Raw genomic sequence first — 13,112 nt, 5'->3', positions numbered from 1 at the left:
TTAAATGACAGACAGTCTCTCAGTCAGTCTCTCTCTCTCTCTCTCTCTCTCTCTCTCTCTCTCTCTCTCTCTCTCTCTCTCTCTCTCTACCCCGACATAACGTGTGTAAATGCAACAGTCTTCACCACCTATCACGTAAAATGCCTCGTGCTTCACTGAACAAAACATAGCGGGAATGGAATGAAAAAAGCCACCTCAACTGTTTTGTGATAAGGACCGTCATTAAATGCCCTTAACACCAGTTGTGGTTCACAGTTTCTCGCCAAGTGCCACAAAACCACTGAAGCTAATGGTTATCAAAGCAAATTACTTAAGAATACATCTGTGTTTCACAGAATTCGTGTCGATAGGCAACCAGTGGCTCATTTGCAACATATCCTTCCGAGTCGGAAACTAAATGGGTTGAACGTAGTAACTGAACCGTTCTTACATAGCTGATTGTCAGCAACTACGCAAGATCCAAAGCGAACTACTGTAACCACTTGCGACTGTCACTGTAACAACAATAATTAACATAATTACGGACGTAAAACACTAATCGCACACGGAAATACATCCTCCAAGGGCGCCATACTAGGTCAGTCGCTGTAATAAGAACAGTATCTCACTAAAAGCCATTTTCAACGATCTTGACAATACTTCATCCCGCACGTCTCATACGCTTCAGAAAGCGAGGAGATATGGCCGTTAAACTCGCAAATCGAAGACAGGCACTAGATATTGCCCTCCGAAATTTATTACTCAAATTTTCATGTCGGCTTTTATTGTGCAGAAACTCTGACAGTGGACACATACGCCTGAAATATTTGGACTAGCGATCAGCTTAAAGGAATGCGTCGTTTCATGTTTGGCACCGGTGAACATGCAGACGACGCTTTTCAATTTCTTAAAGAACTTTCAGTGAGCTTGCATATTTCCTCAGTGGAGGTGCATCCATATTGCTAATCCAAATTTAGAGCAAACACGTTTGAATACGACAGAAATAAACCTTTCACAACCGACAGAAGTACGGAAGCCAAGTTCCTGCTATCAGCATCACCAGTCATGCTTATAATTATACACGAGAATATAAAATATGTGAACACCGCGAGAATATTCCTTAATAAATTACTGTGACAGGAATATTTTTTTTCAAAACTAATTGTGTGGTGGGCAGAGTGCTTTTAGGCAAAAAAATTATAGTAGTGGAAAATGGAGAAGACTCCACATGCATATTACATCCAACACAGTGATTAATTACAGTGAAACCAAGATGAATCTCGGAAATATTTGCACGTTGTGCAGCATTCCAAAAAAGAGGTCAAAAACTGTAAGCGAAATGGGGTTATACACAAGGTCTCTCTCCTGAGAATCTTTAGGCGCATTTTCTCTTGAGTTTCGACAGATATTTGCGATTTTATTTTTGCAACGTGAACAAATACTGCTCCTCATGTCTTTCATGCGACGGCCAGCATTGATGGAAAGCGTCGGTTTGTTTCCCGTTACATGCAAAATGCTTTCTGAAGTGGAATTTTACATGCCCTTTCGACAGAGAGGTCCCAGATTAGTCTAATGCGATATTCATTTTAACGATATCTATTAACAGGGACAGTAAAACGTGAATACTTCAAGCAGCGGTAGCACCGCCTTGGCGCGCGCTAAATGCTACCGCCACGCGGAAAACCGTGGTGCTCAGTCGCTTTAACCGAATGGGGACGCAAAATTCCGATTTAAAAATCATTTTGTTTGAGACGGGAAACAAACCAAGGCATTTCGTCGACACTTGGCGTCGTATGAAAGAGTTGATGAGCAAGATTTGTTTGCGCTGACACCAGCTGCACACAGCAAAAACTAAATTGCAAATATCTGCCGAAACATCAGAGAATTGCCATTGACGACCGTCGGAGAGGCACCGGTTTATATAGGTATCTACACTGAAGCGCCAAAGAAACTGATATAGGCGTGTATATTCAAACAGAGACACATGAAGACAGCCAGAATACGGCGCTGAGGTCGGCAACGCCTATATAAGACAAGAAGCGTCTGGCGCAGTCTTTAGATCCGTTACTGCTGCTACAATGGCAGGTTATCAAGATTTAAGTGAGTTTGAACATGGTGTTATAGTCGGCGCACAAGCGATGGGACACAGCATCTCCGAGGTAGTGATGAAGTAGGAAATTTTCCCGTATGACCATTCCACCAGTGTGTCGTGAATATCAAGAATCTGGTAAAACATCAAATCTCCGACATGCTGCGGCCGGAAAAAAAGATGCTGCCAAAACGGGGCCAACGACGACTGAAGAGAATCGTTCAAATGACAGAAGTGGAACTCTTGCGCAAATTTCTGCACACTTCAATGCTGGGCCATCAACAAGTGTCAGCGTGCGAGCCATTCAACGAAACATCATCGATTCAGGCTTTCGGACTCGAAGGCCCACTCATGTACCCGTGATGACTGTACGACACAAAGCTTTATGCCTCGCTTGATCCCGTCAACACCGACGTTGGGCTGTTGATGACTGGAAACATGTTGCCTGGTCGGACAAGTCTCGTTTTATATTGTATCGAGCGGATGGACGTGTACAGGTATGGAGACAACCTCATTAATCCACGGACCCTGCATGTCAGCAAGGTACTGTTCAAGCTGGTGGAGGCTCTGTAATGGTGTGGGGCGTGTGCAGTGGGAGTGATATGAGACCCCTGATATGTCAAGATACGACGGAGAGGTGACACGTAAGCATCCTGTCTGATCACCTGCATCTATTCATGTCCATCGCACATTCCAATGGATTTGGGCATTTCCAGCAGGACAATGTGATACCCCACATGTCCAGAATTGCTACAGAGTGGCTCCAGGAACACTCTTCTGAGATTACACACTTCCACTGACCACCAAATTCCCTAGGCATGAACATTATTGAGCATAGCTGGGATGCCTTGCAACTTGCTGTTCTGAAGAGATCTCCACCCCCTCGTACTCTTACAGATTTATGGGAAGCCCTGCAGAATTCATAGTGTCAATTCCCTCCAACATTATTTCAGACATTAGTCGAGTCCATGCCATGTCGTGTTGTGGTACTTTAAGTGCTCGCGGGAGCCCTACACAATATTTGGCAGGTGTACCAATTTCTTTGGCTCTTCATTATATATGAGGGTAACTGCACATTTTGCGCCTCTATTTCACCTAACTGTTAATGAAACATTCGCTATAACACAATCGGAAAGAGAACCTGAAAGTGATATTGATGGCACTGCTTTATCACAATGGTGTTGTTCATTTTGAGTACAGTCAGAGTCAAATGGAGAAGAACCAGTTTTCTTTCAGAAGAAGTCATCTCAACTGTAGTCCAGACATTCATATTAGTCAATCTTTCACAACTGAGAATATAAGTATTGTGCTCCATTGATTTGTCACCAGCGGACTTCATTCTAAAACTCAATTGAAATCGAGATAAACAGCTGATGCATCACATATCTGCTATCCTGCAAGGGACATCCTTAAAATCATTCCTTCAGTGGAAACACCACTGGAGGCAGTTAAAGTTAGGAATGGCACTACAGTGTATCAGTCATTTTTAGAGTTTTATAAAACTGTGCCTCAACTCTTGGACATACTGTTAAATCTGTTAAAGAAATTTTTCTTTATCTATGTCATTCTACTATTTGCAGTGAACTTTTCTATGAAAATGCCTCAGAAATGAGTTAAATTAAAGAGTACAGGCAGTTAGTACAGCCCATGTTCATGTGATGCTTATAAGACAATGGAGTTAAAATTGCTTTGTGCTAGCAAGTTTGGTCTTCTCATTTTTTATTAATGAATTTCCTCCAACAATTCTACCCTCTTTCCCCTCTTCAACTGCCTAAAAGTTCAGTTCCACCACTTTATTTTTTTACAGTTAACAACATAATGATTTACGCAAAATTTTATCTCAACCGAACAGCAAGACAATCCCAATGACCATCAAGTTCTGAACTCACATTGTTTTTCAGATTCTTTTTCCCTTTCTTTCTTTAGTCATTTCATTTAAAATCCTTTGTGAACATTAATAATGAAAATTAATGTGAGTTTTCATTTATTTAGTTAACATATGATCTTTATTTCCAATAATATATGATATGCCACTACGAAGGTAATAGGAAAAATATCAAACATTTTCCATGTGAGTTATGTTATGCAATTTTTCATAAATGTTTTAATAAAACTTATACTGTTATTGTTACTATTATTATTACAATTATTATAATTAGTTCATAAATTGCTTTTCAGTGTCAGTATTTTTTATGTTTTGTGCTTATTTAGCTTATTTTTTAACCTAGTTGTCTTGGATACATTATGTTTCAGCTATTATTTCAAACAATTTTTGTTGTTGATGTGAAGTAACTACTGTGACATGGTCTTACTAGACACATCAAATGGCATTGGCTTGTTCCAGTAGTTTATCACACAAATAAAGAAATCACTTTTACATTTATTTATTTTTTTATTTTTTTTTTTTTTTAGCAACTAAAAGGACCATGGTTTTGATAAATTATTCAGATTCTATGACGGAATGAAAGATTTGTATGAAATTTTTACTACAACTGAAAAAGGAAGAAAAAGTTCTTTCTGGATAAAGGATGGACTACTTTTCTGAGACAACTTATTCTGATATTTTTGAGCTGATAAAAAAGGGATAAGAGTTATCTAATGTTTCTATGGTTGGTGTAGGTAAAGAACTTACATAGAAGGGAAAAACATCATGGAGACTCCCTCCAATAGTATCATGAGTGTGTTCCTGCTGTAATACAGTATCAGTCCTCAGACCATAACTCAAATGTAAATCCAGTGTGCCTAGCATGTAGACCGGTTGTTTGCAAGCTCTCAACTGCCCTCCACCTAACCAACAGACAGCCATCACTGGCACTGAGATAGAATCAGCTTTCATCAGAAAACACAGAAGAATCTCCATCCTGCCCTCTATCTCTTGCTTGACACCACTTAAGTCGCAAATGGCGGTGCTTTGGGGTAGTGGAATGCACATTACAGGGTGTTGGGCTCAGACCCGTCTTAGAAGTAACCGATTCGTAACCATTTGTTGTGTCACTGTGGTGCCAACCACTGCTCAAATTGCTGTTGCAGATGTAGTATTATGTGCCAGAGCCATCCATCAACGCAATGGTCTTCCCTCTCGGCAATGCCATGTGGCTCTCCAGAGCTCAGTTTTCTTGAGACTGTAGTACATTCTCCTGACTGTCATTGCCAGCAGTCACATACAGCGGCTACATTCCTGCTAAGGTTTCCTGTAATATCGCGGAAGGAACATCCAGCTTCTCAAAGACCTATTATATGATCTTGTTCAAACTCAGTGACTTGTTTATAACGGAGTCTTCATTGCCTTAAAGGCATTCTTGACTAACGTCAACTCACCTTGACCAATCTCAAAGGTAACTAATGCTCACGACTGTTTCAGCGTTATATAAAGCAAACTTGATTTGCACCGTCATAGTGGCATTACTAGGGCCACTCTTATGCGACTTGTACAAAATTTGAGTAGATGTCACCTTTCAGAAGTATAAACATACTTACCGACTTCCATTCATGTTGCACAACTCCTTCTTGGTGCTGTGTTGTTTTCCATAAGTATATATACGTCCTTACTAAATGATGAAACACACACACACACACACACACACACACACACACACACACACACTCTGTCTCTCTCTCTCTCTCTCTCTCTCTCTCTCTCTCTCTCTACTTCGGGCCTTGGGCCACTGGTTACACTTGTGTTTATCATTTTAGTAATTGAAGCCTATAAAATGACAGAAATAAAAGACAGTAAGGTTGTCCTCAAGCAAAAGTACCCACAATTCACTACAGAGAAGACAATTTTATACAACTCAACTGGTCCAAATTACAACAACTTCTAAAAATCCAATTTTGTTTTACAAGTAATGAATTGTAAATTAAGAATAGTAATATGTATAGTAAACATGCAGTGTTCAGACATGCTTATGTCATTGATGCAGTTCTGTTCTTTCTTTGTTATGTACTCTAAGACATGCTTCCCACTCTGCATCCCATCTGTTACCGATTCAGTCTCCATTCTACCCTTTTCGTTTTCCAGAATTTTGAAGTCTTCAGCAGTAACATGTTTATCCACATTATGTAGAAACACACATGATAATACAACAGAAACTAATCTACTTGTGAACAATATTACTTCTCATTGGAACATTAAAAAACAGTGTTTCATCTCTCGGGCTCAGTGTTCAATAACAACATGTCACATTGTGGCACATTTACTGTAATCCATCTTGTCTGCAGTTATACAAGTCTTATTAGATGCCATAGGTCATTAAGTAATTTGATAATCAGAATCTCCAAAGAGATGTTTGTCAACTATAATTTTACATACATGATTTAATACTCTCAACATCAAACAGTTTTTCAATCAGTGCAGTTCATACTAACCTAGTGAAATGTTCTTCTCAGTTACATGCAGCTTGGAGGTGATGTCATGTCCCCATTTGCAGATTTTTTAAAATTAATATATTTGTGCAATTGTCTACCTCAACAGCATCATCGGGGAACGTATACAGTTCTTGTCATTTGGTCTTGGCCACTTCAAGAAATTTAATCTAATCTGATGTCTTATTTTTTTATTGTCCCATTTCTTTCCCAACTGTATTTGATACCATGATCTGAAAATTATTAATGCCTTCTGCAACACTACACTGAAAACCATGACTGGGAATAGTGACAAGATCGTCCTATTACTTTTAGCGACCTATCTTGTTTCGACTGGTACGTCAAGGAAACAATCACTAAGCAATTTTGCTTATCCTTTTGATAGTTGTGCAGTTATTTTAACCATTCTGAGTTCCACAGTCTCTATCTATTTTACAAAAATTTCTTCTTTGTAAAGGAAATATCATGCCATGTCTGTCATAACGTACATTTCCTTACTCTCTTAGACTGACCCACAATAACAAAAAACTGCGAGCCACGTTTCACTTCTGGCAGTTACCATTTCTGTAGTTTCATCAGTATTGAAATGTGAGATGCATCTCAGCCAGCAGATGAGATGATGAGTTGCCACTGAAATTGTACGTTACATTACGCATGAAAAAGACTTGATTATTGCTACATTACTGAGGTGTGCCTCACAAAATGTGAATTTAACTTTATGGTTTACTTTTATTGACACTAATAAAAGCATTAAAATATTTGCATTATGAAAGGATAATAGCTACTCACCATATAGTGGAGAGATGGAGTCACAGATAGGCACAACAAAAAGACTGTTAGAAAGTGAGCTTTCGGTCAACAAGCATCAAAGCACCTACATCCAACACCAACACTTATTTGTTGGGTACATCATAATCCCTGTCTTCTCTTACAGCTTTTGCCCCCCCCCCCCCCCCTGCAACTCCCTAAACTACCCAGAAAGTTATTCTATGCAGTTTTAACACACATCCTATTGTCCTGTCTCTTCTTCTAGTAAGTGTTTAACACATATTCTACAGTCTACATGATTTTCAGCATCCTTCTGTAATGTCAAATCTCCAAGGCTTCCTCTTCTTTTCTGGTTATACCCTCAGTTCATGATTCACTTTCACACAATATTATGCACCATATGTATATTATCATTAATTTATTTGTCAAATTAAGCTCTGACTCAAAGAAAACCATCCAATGCTTCATGATTCCACAGTACAAATTACACATGATTCAAATCACATTAATGTGACCACTACCTACATTCAACATCAACATGCAGTAACCACTCACAGATGGCAGGTGGCAGCACTAGCAGTGTGGGGTGCATAAAATGTGTCAGAGCAATTGCAGTGCACCATGGGCCATAAGTGACAGGAGTGAATGACAGCACAGAGATGTGAACAGGCAAACATGAGTGGAACTGCCGAGCAACTGACAACCCAGAGGAATCAAGAGGCCACTAACAGTGTTTCCTGAATGACTGTTCAGTGAACGTAGCTGTGCGAGGGCCTCCGCAGCAGGTGCCTGGTTCATTCACACTGACTGACTGTTGTTCATAGGCAATAAAGGCTGGAATTTGCATGCCAATACCACTACTAGACATCCATTTTCAAGTGAATCACATTTTATGTTACATTGGACAGATGGCTATTAGCATGTACAGCCCTGCAACATTCATTGGAAGAGTCCAGGCTAGAAGAGGGAGCATTATGATCTGGGGAATGTTTTTGAGGCTTTCCCTCGGAGGTGATCTCATCATTCTGGAAGGTACCAGATGATATAGATTACAACCAAAATATGTTTTCTGGAGATTTACTTGGACTGAATAAAGAGACTGAATCTCTATCAGGTAAATCTGTAGCACATTTGTGAGAAACAAACTACAGTCACTCCCAACTTTTACAGACCATTCAAAATGAATGTCATTTGAATCATGAGAAAAAATTTTAACAATTTGATAATGTCATCAATCAACAACAATGAAGGGAAAGTGTGTTCTTTAGATGTGCCTGGAGGCACTGGCATTACATTTTTGATTAACATGATATTCACAAAAGTCAGATCTGGCTGAAAAATTGCCCTTGCTGTGGCATCATCTGACACTGCTGCCATACTTTCAGAAGGCAGGCAAACTGCTCATTCTACATTCAAACTTCCCCTGAAATTTTGTGGTTATGACACCTACAGCATCTATAATGATTCTAAGCAAAGTAATCCTGGGGGATTGCACTCTAGTTGCATGGGATCAGGTTTTGATGTCCCATAAAATATTCATCAAAGCGATAGACAGAACAATGCAAGTTTTGTGTAACAACAATATCCCTTTGAATGGCTGCACCATTTTGTTCCTGGAGACTTCTGTCAAATCTTACCATTAATCTGAAGAGGGATAAGGGCAGTTGAAGTCAAGTCATCTTTGCAAAGATTGTACCCATACCTGTATATAATAAGACTCGAACTTAAAACTAATATGAGAGTTCTGCCTTTTGGACAAGATGATAAACATATTGCTAATAGCTTCCCCAAAATAAGAAATGGCAAATTTCAAGCAACAAATGGTAAAATAAATATTAATAACATCTGTTTTGGTACCAAAAAAAGTGGAATTCATTGAAAAAGTATACCCAGATATTCGAACATGTCAAATAAGATACTTGATTGGTTTCAGGAAAGGGTGATATTGTCACCTACAAATGAGGTTTCAGGAAAGGGCTATATTGTCACTTATAAATGAACTAGTCAGTAAAGTATATGACTTCATTCTGCCAAGTCTGAGGTTCCATCACAAACTTATTACTGTGCTGACACAATCTTAGATAGAGAGTAACCAGTGGTTTACCCTCCTGAACTTTTACAAGGATTATTTTTAAAGTAAGAAAAATTTTATTTATGAATGCAAATTGTATCACAGACTACAATATGCACTTTTTTTCGCTTTTCAACATAGTCATCATGAACATTTAAACAGTTGTCAATTCATGACAATAGCTTTTGGGTCCCAACATCAAACAACTGTACCACCTGACCATCAAACCAGTTAGTAACAGTTTCTTTCAACATGTCGTCATTTTCCAAGCACTTTCCACCAAGAAATTCCTTCAGTTTTGGAAACAGATGAAAGTCTAATGGTGCTACTCAGTGCTGCATGGTAGATGAACCATTGACTCCCAATGAAACTTGTCTAGTTACATCTTTGTTCTTGCCACAACGTAAGGCCGAGCATTGTCATGAAGCAGAGTGATGTCACCAGAGAGCAGTCCCCGTTGGCAATATTGAATAGCACACCTAAGCTTTAATAGTGTTTCACAGTACCTCTTAGCTTTTATTGTCATTCCTCTTGGAAAAAAATCTAACAGAAGAATGCCTCTCCAACCCCAAAAAACCATGGCCATGATCATCTGTGTTGAAGGTTCTTGTCTGAATTTTCATGGTTTCATTGGGGAGTTTGAATGATGCCACTCACTGGATTATTGTTTATTCTCTGAAGCACAGTGCAGAATCCACATTTCATCACCGGCCACAATAGGACTCAAGAATTTGCCACCATTTTTGTCAGTAACAGTGATAAACTACTAATCTTGAAACCTGTGGAAATTTCTGAGGCAGCTCGTCAATAGTGAAGTGTCCGTTTTGGCGAAATGCATCATCAACATTTTGTGTCAGGTCATCAATCATAACAGTAGGTCATCCAAAATGTTCTTTGCCGGAACATTTGTCCTTTCTTCATTAAACAGCTTACACCATTTACACCACACATTTACACCATTCATTACATCCACACTATAAACTTCAACAACCTGCCAGTGAATATTAACAGGACGAACTTTTTCTGTGTTTAAGAACTGAGCATCAAGTGCACTTCACAATAGGTAGGATTATTCATTGGCATGGTGGCAAATGAAGCAGTATAACCATACAACCAACACTGGCAGAGACATGAAATGTATTTTTGGCATAGTGAGAGACCGGTCAAAATCAGTCGACCACAAATGGACGTCATGTGACAAGATGCATAGACATGATGTACTGTCGGATTTTGCTTTAAATATGACCCTCTTAGGTTCTCCGATGCCACCTGGAACTTTACTGCATAAATTAATACTAAAACCAGGTGCATGCACCTACTGACCTATTTTACCAAAAAATTTAAAGCCATCCTGTATCTGCACTGAAACAAGACTCCTAATAACTAATCTCTAACATTTTCTGGTCGACTGCACACTACTAACTGACCTTGGAACCAAACAAACTGTTCTGATACCAAGAATGCCAATGATGCCCACACTTACTTTTGGTATGACAATTAACAAAGCATAGGGTAGGACACTGAAATGTTGCTGGAAATGACCTAAGCGTGCATTGTTTTTCACATGGCCAGTTGTACGTAACCCTGTCACAAATGACATCAGAATGTAATGTGTTCATTTTTCCACCCAACACTGAAGAGGTTATCAATGGAGTATACAAAAGAATATTTTAAATTTACATAAATTACCTGCTAGTCCACAGTTAAAGGCTTCTTCTGGAGGCTAAATGCAACAAATTTTGTTCAGCTTTCTATACAAATATGATCACTACTGAAATTTGGAGTTAATATGCAGTGACACAACATTGTTCTCCAAGTTCTGATCATTACTCTACTCAGTGGCCTGCAAGCTAAATTACCACTATATCAGACAAGTTGACTAGTTGTAGATACTCAGTGCCACCCATGGGAAGCCATGGATTGTTAGTACGATATAATCTGGTGACTTGTATTCTTAATTTCTCCGAACATTGATGCTGTGGTAATATCATTATGACGCTTGTGTCAACTCAGACACCAATTACATAATAGAGTAATATCATATAAAGCGCAGATTATATACTTACTCTGTTTTATTAGCCTACATGTCCAGTCTGCAAATATATCCTCGATAATGTTTCTTGTACAAAGAAAATTTAGAACTATTATACATATTACTGCTTGGATTTTTCAGGTGACTTTTTCATGGGTTAAAAAATAAAAACAAACTTGTGGTTTGTTTTCAGAAGTCCACCCAAGCTGTTGACTCCTCATCGTGCACAATACTTCAATAACTAAGTTGAAAGAAAATGACTAGACTTGTTACAGGATCATTGTGTGCAAAATGGAATCACATACTCTGCTAGAAGCCCAAAAACAAATCATAAAACTGACTCGTCAAAATTTGGGTCACTTTTTCAACAATAATTCTGTTTAAATTAATGCAACATACCTTGTCATCACTGGAGGCCAGCAGCAAATCCAGCCAGGGATAGAAGATTCCATCTTCAGATAGGCCAGCGGGATTGAAGCATGGGCCACAACACAGAAGTGCACTCATAGCTTGAAGGGCTGACAGCTGCAGCTCTGAGCATGGCTTCTCCTCTGCTGTGCTGGATGAGGATCCTGCACTTACATCTTGAGACTGCCCTGGTGATGCTAGTGGCCGACCAAAATGCCCACTCCAGCCAGAAAAAAGATTGAACAGATTTTGCCGGAGATCCCTCTTGAGCAGAGTCTGGCATGTCTCCACTACATAAAGAGAAGCCAAAGATTACCAACAGACTTAGGATACAAACAACTGGACAAGATGTTATTGTCAATCTAATCTTTACTCTGAGAGTACTACTTTTTCTTTGTTTCAGATTCTTAATGACACTTCTGTACCACTGCTTTAAAACTATACAGGATACTTATAATTAAAGTAAAACTTTCAAACCGCTGTAGAAATAACACCAATGGTCAGAATGATGTCAAATTGCAATGGAATATTATTAGAGAAGGGGAAAAATGTATGGAAGAAGAAAAATAAATAGTTACAAAATGTAGCAATAGGTGCCGCTGTAAGCATCACAATTTAATAGTGGTCGACTACAAATCACAAATGAATCATTCAAGAATGCCTAAGGTGTATGTTTGATGTTAAACAAACTATACTACTCAGTGTGCATGTGTGTACAGGAGTGATACTGTTAGTTACACAAGCCCATCCACCATAGCAATGTCATACACCGCAGCAAGATCATATCGCAATGGATGGGAAAAATCTGTTTTTAATTGTCCTGAGGCCAAAAACCACATAAAAGCATCAACCACATCAGTTTTTAATTGTCCTAAGGCCAAAAACTGCATAAAAAGCATCAATCACATCAGTTTTTAACTGTCCTTTGGCCAAAAACTGCATAAAAAGCATCAATCACATTGGTTCTTAATTGTTCTGAGGCCAAAAATCACATAAAAAGTCTCAATCAAAATCAAATTGGATTATTAATTTCCATGTGACTGCTGCAAAACATGTTCAATATGCTGTTCACCATTTTCTGCAACAAGTTGAAATTGAGAAACAGCATGTTCCACAACTGATCAAAGTGTTTCCAGGGTCATGTTCAGAATATGCTGTGCAATGTGTGCCTTCAATGCAGCTAAATTTGCAATCGGAACATTGAACACATCATCTTCCAGATAGCCCGACAGCTAGAAGTCACACAGATTAAGATCAGGTGATTGGGACGGCAAGGCGGTAGGGAAATGGCGGCTGATAATTCTAGCATTTCCAAAATGGCACTTCAGCAGCTGCTTAACTGGATTTGCAATGTGTGGAGGTGCACCATCTTGCATAAAAATGATCCCATTCACACAGCCACA

The 13,112-nt window shown here is 39.0% G+C and overlaps 1 protein-coding gene across 1 annotated transcript in view; it reads right to left on the bottom strand.

Moving 5' to 3' along the window:
- The window catches only part of LOC126469923 (protein furry), a 1,144,124-nt gene that overhangs the window by 1,017,502 nt on the left and 113,510 nt on the right, over window positions 1-13,112 (bottom strand). The window contains exon 22 of the mRNA XM_050097322.1: window positions 11,701-11,999. Coding sequence (XP_049953279.1) covers window positions 11,701-11,999 — 299 coding nt within the window. The remainder of the gene's footprint in view (window positions 1-11,700; window positions 12,000-13,112) is intronic.

Source organism: Schistocerca serialis, chromosome 1 (assembly GCF_023864345.2).
Source record: "Schistocerca serialis cubense isolate TAMUIC-IGC-003099 chromosome 1, iqSchSeri2.2, whole genome shotgun sequence".
Taxonomy (NCBI): Eukaryota; Metazoa; Arthropoda; class Insecta; order Orthoptera; family Acrididae; genus Schistocerca; species Schistocerca serialis.
The sequence above is the reverse complement of the archived record's forward strand: the minus strand, read 5'-3'. Positions and strand labels throughout refer to the sequence as shown.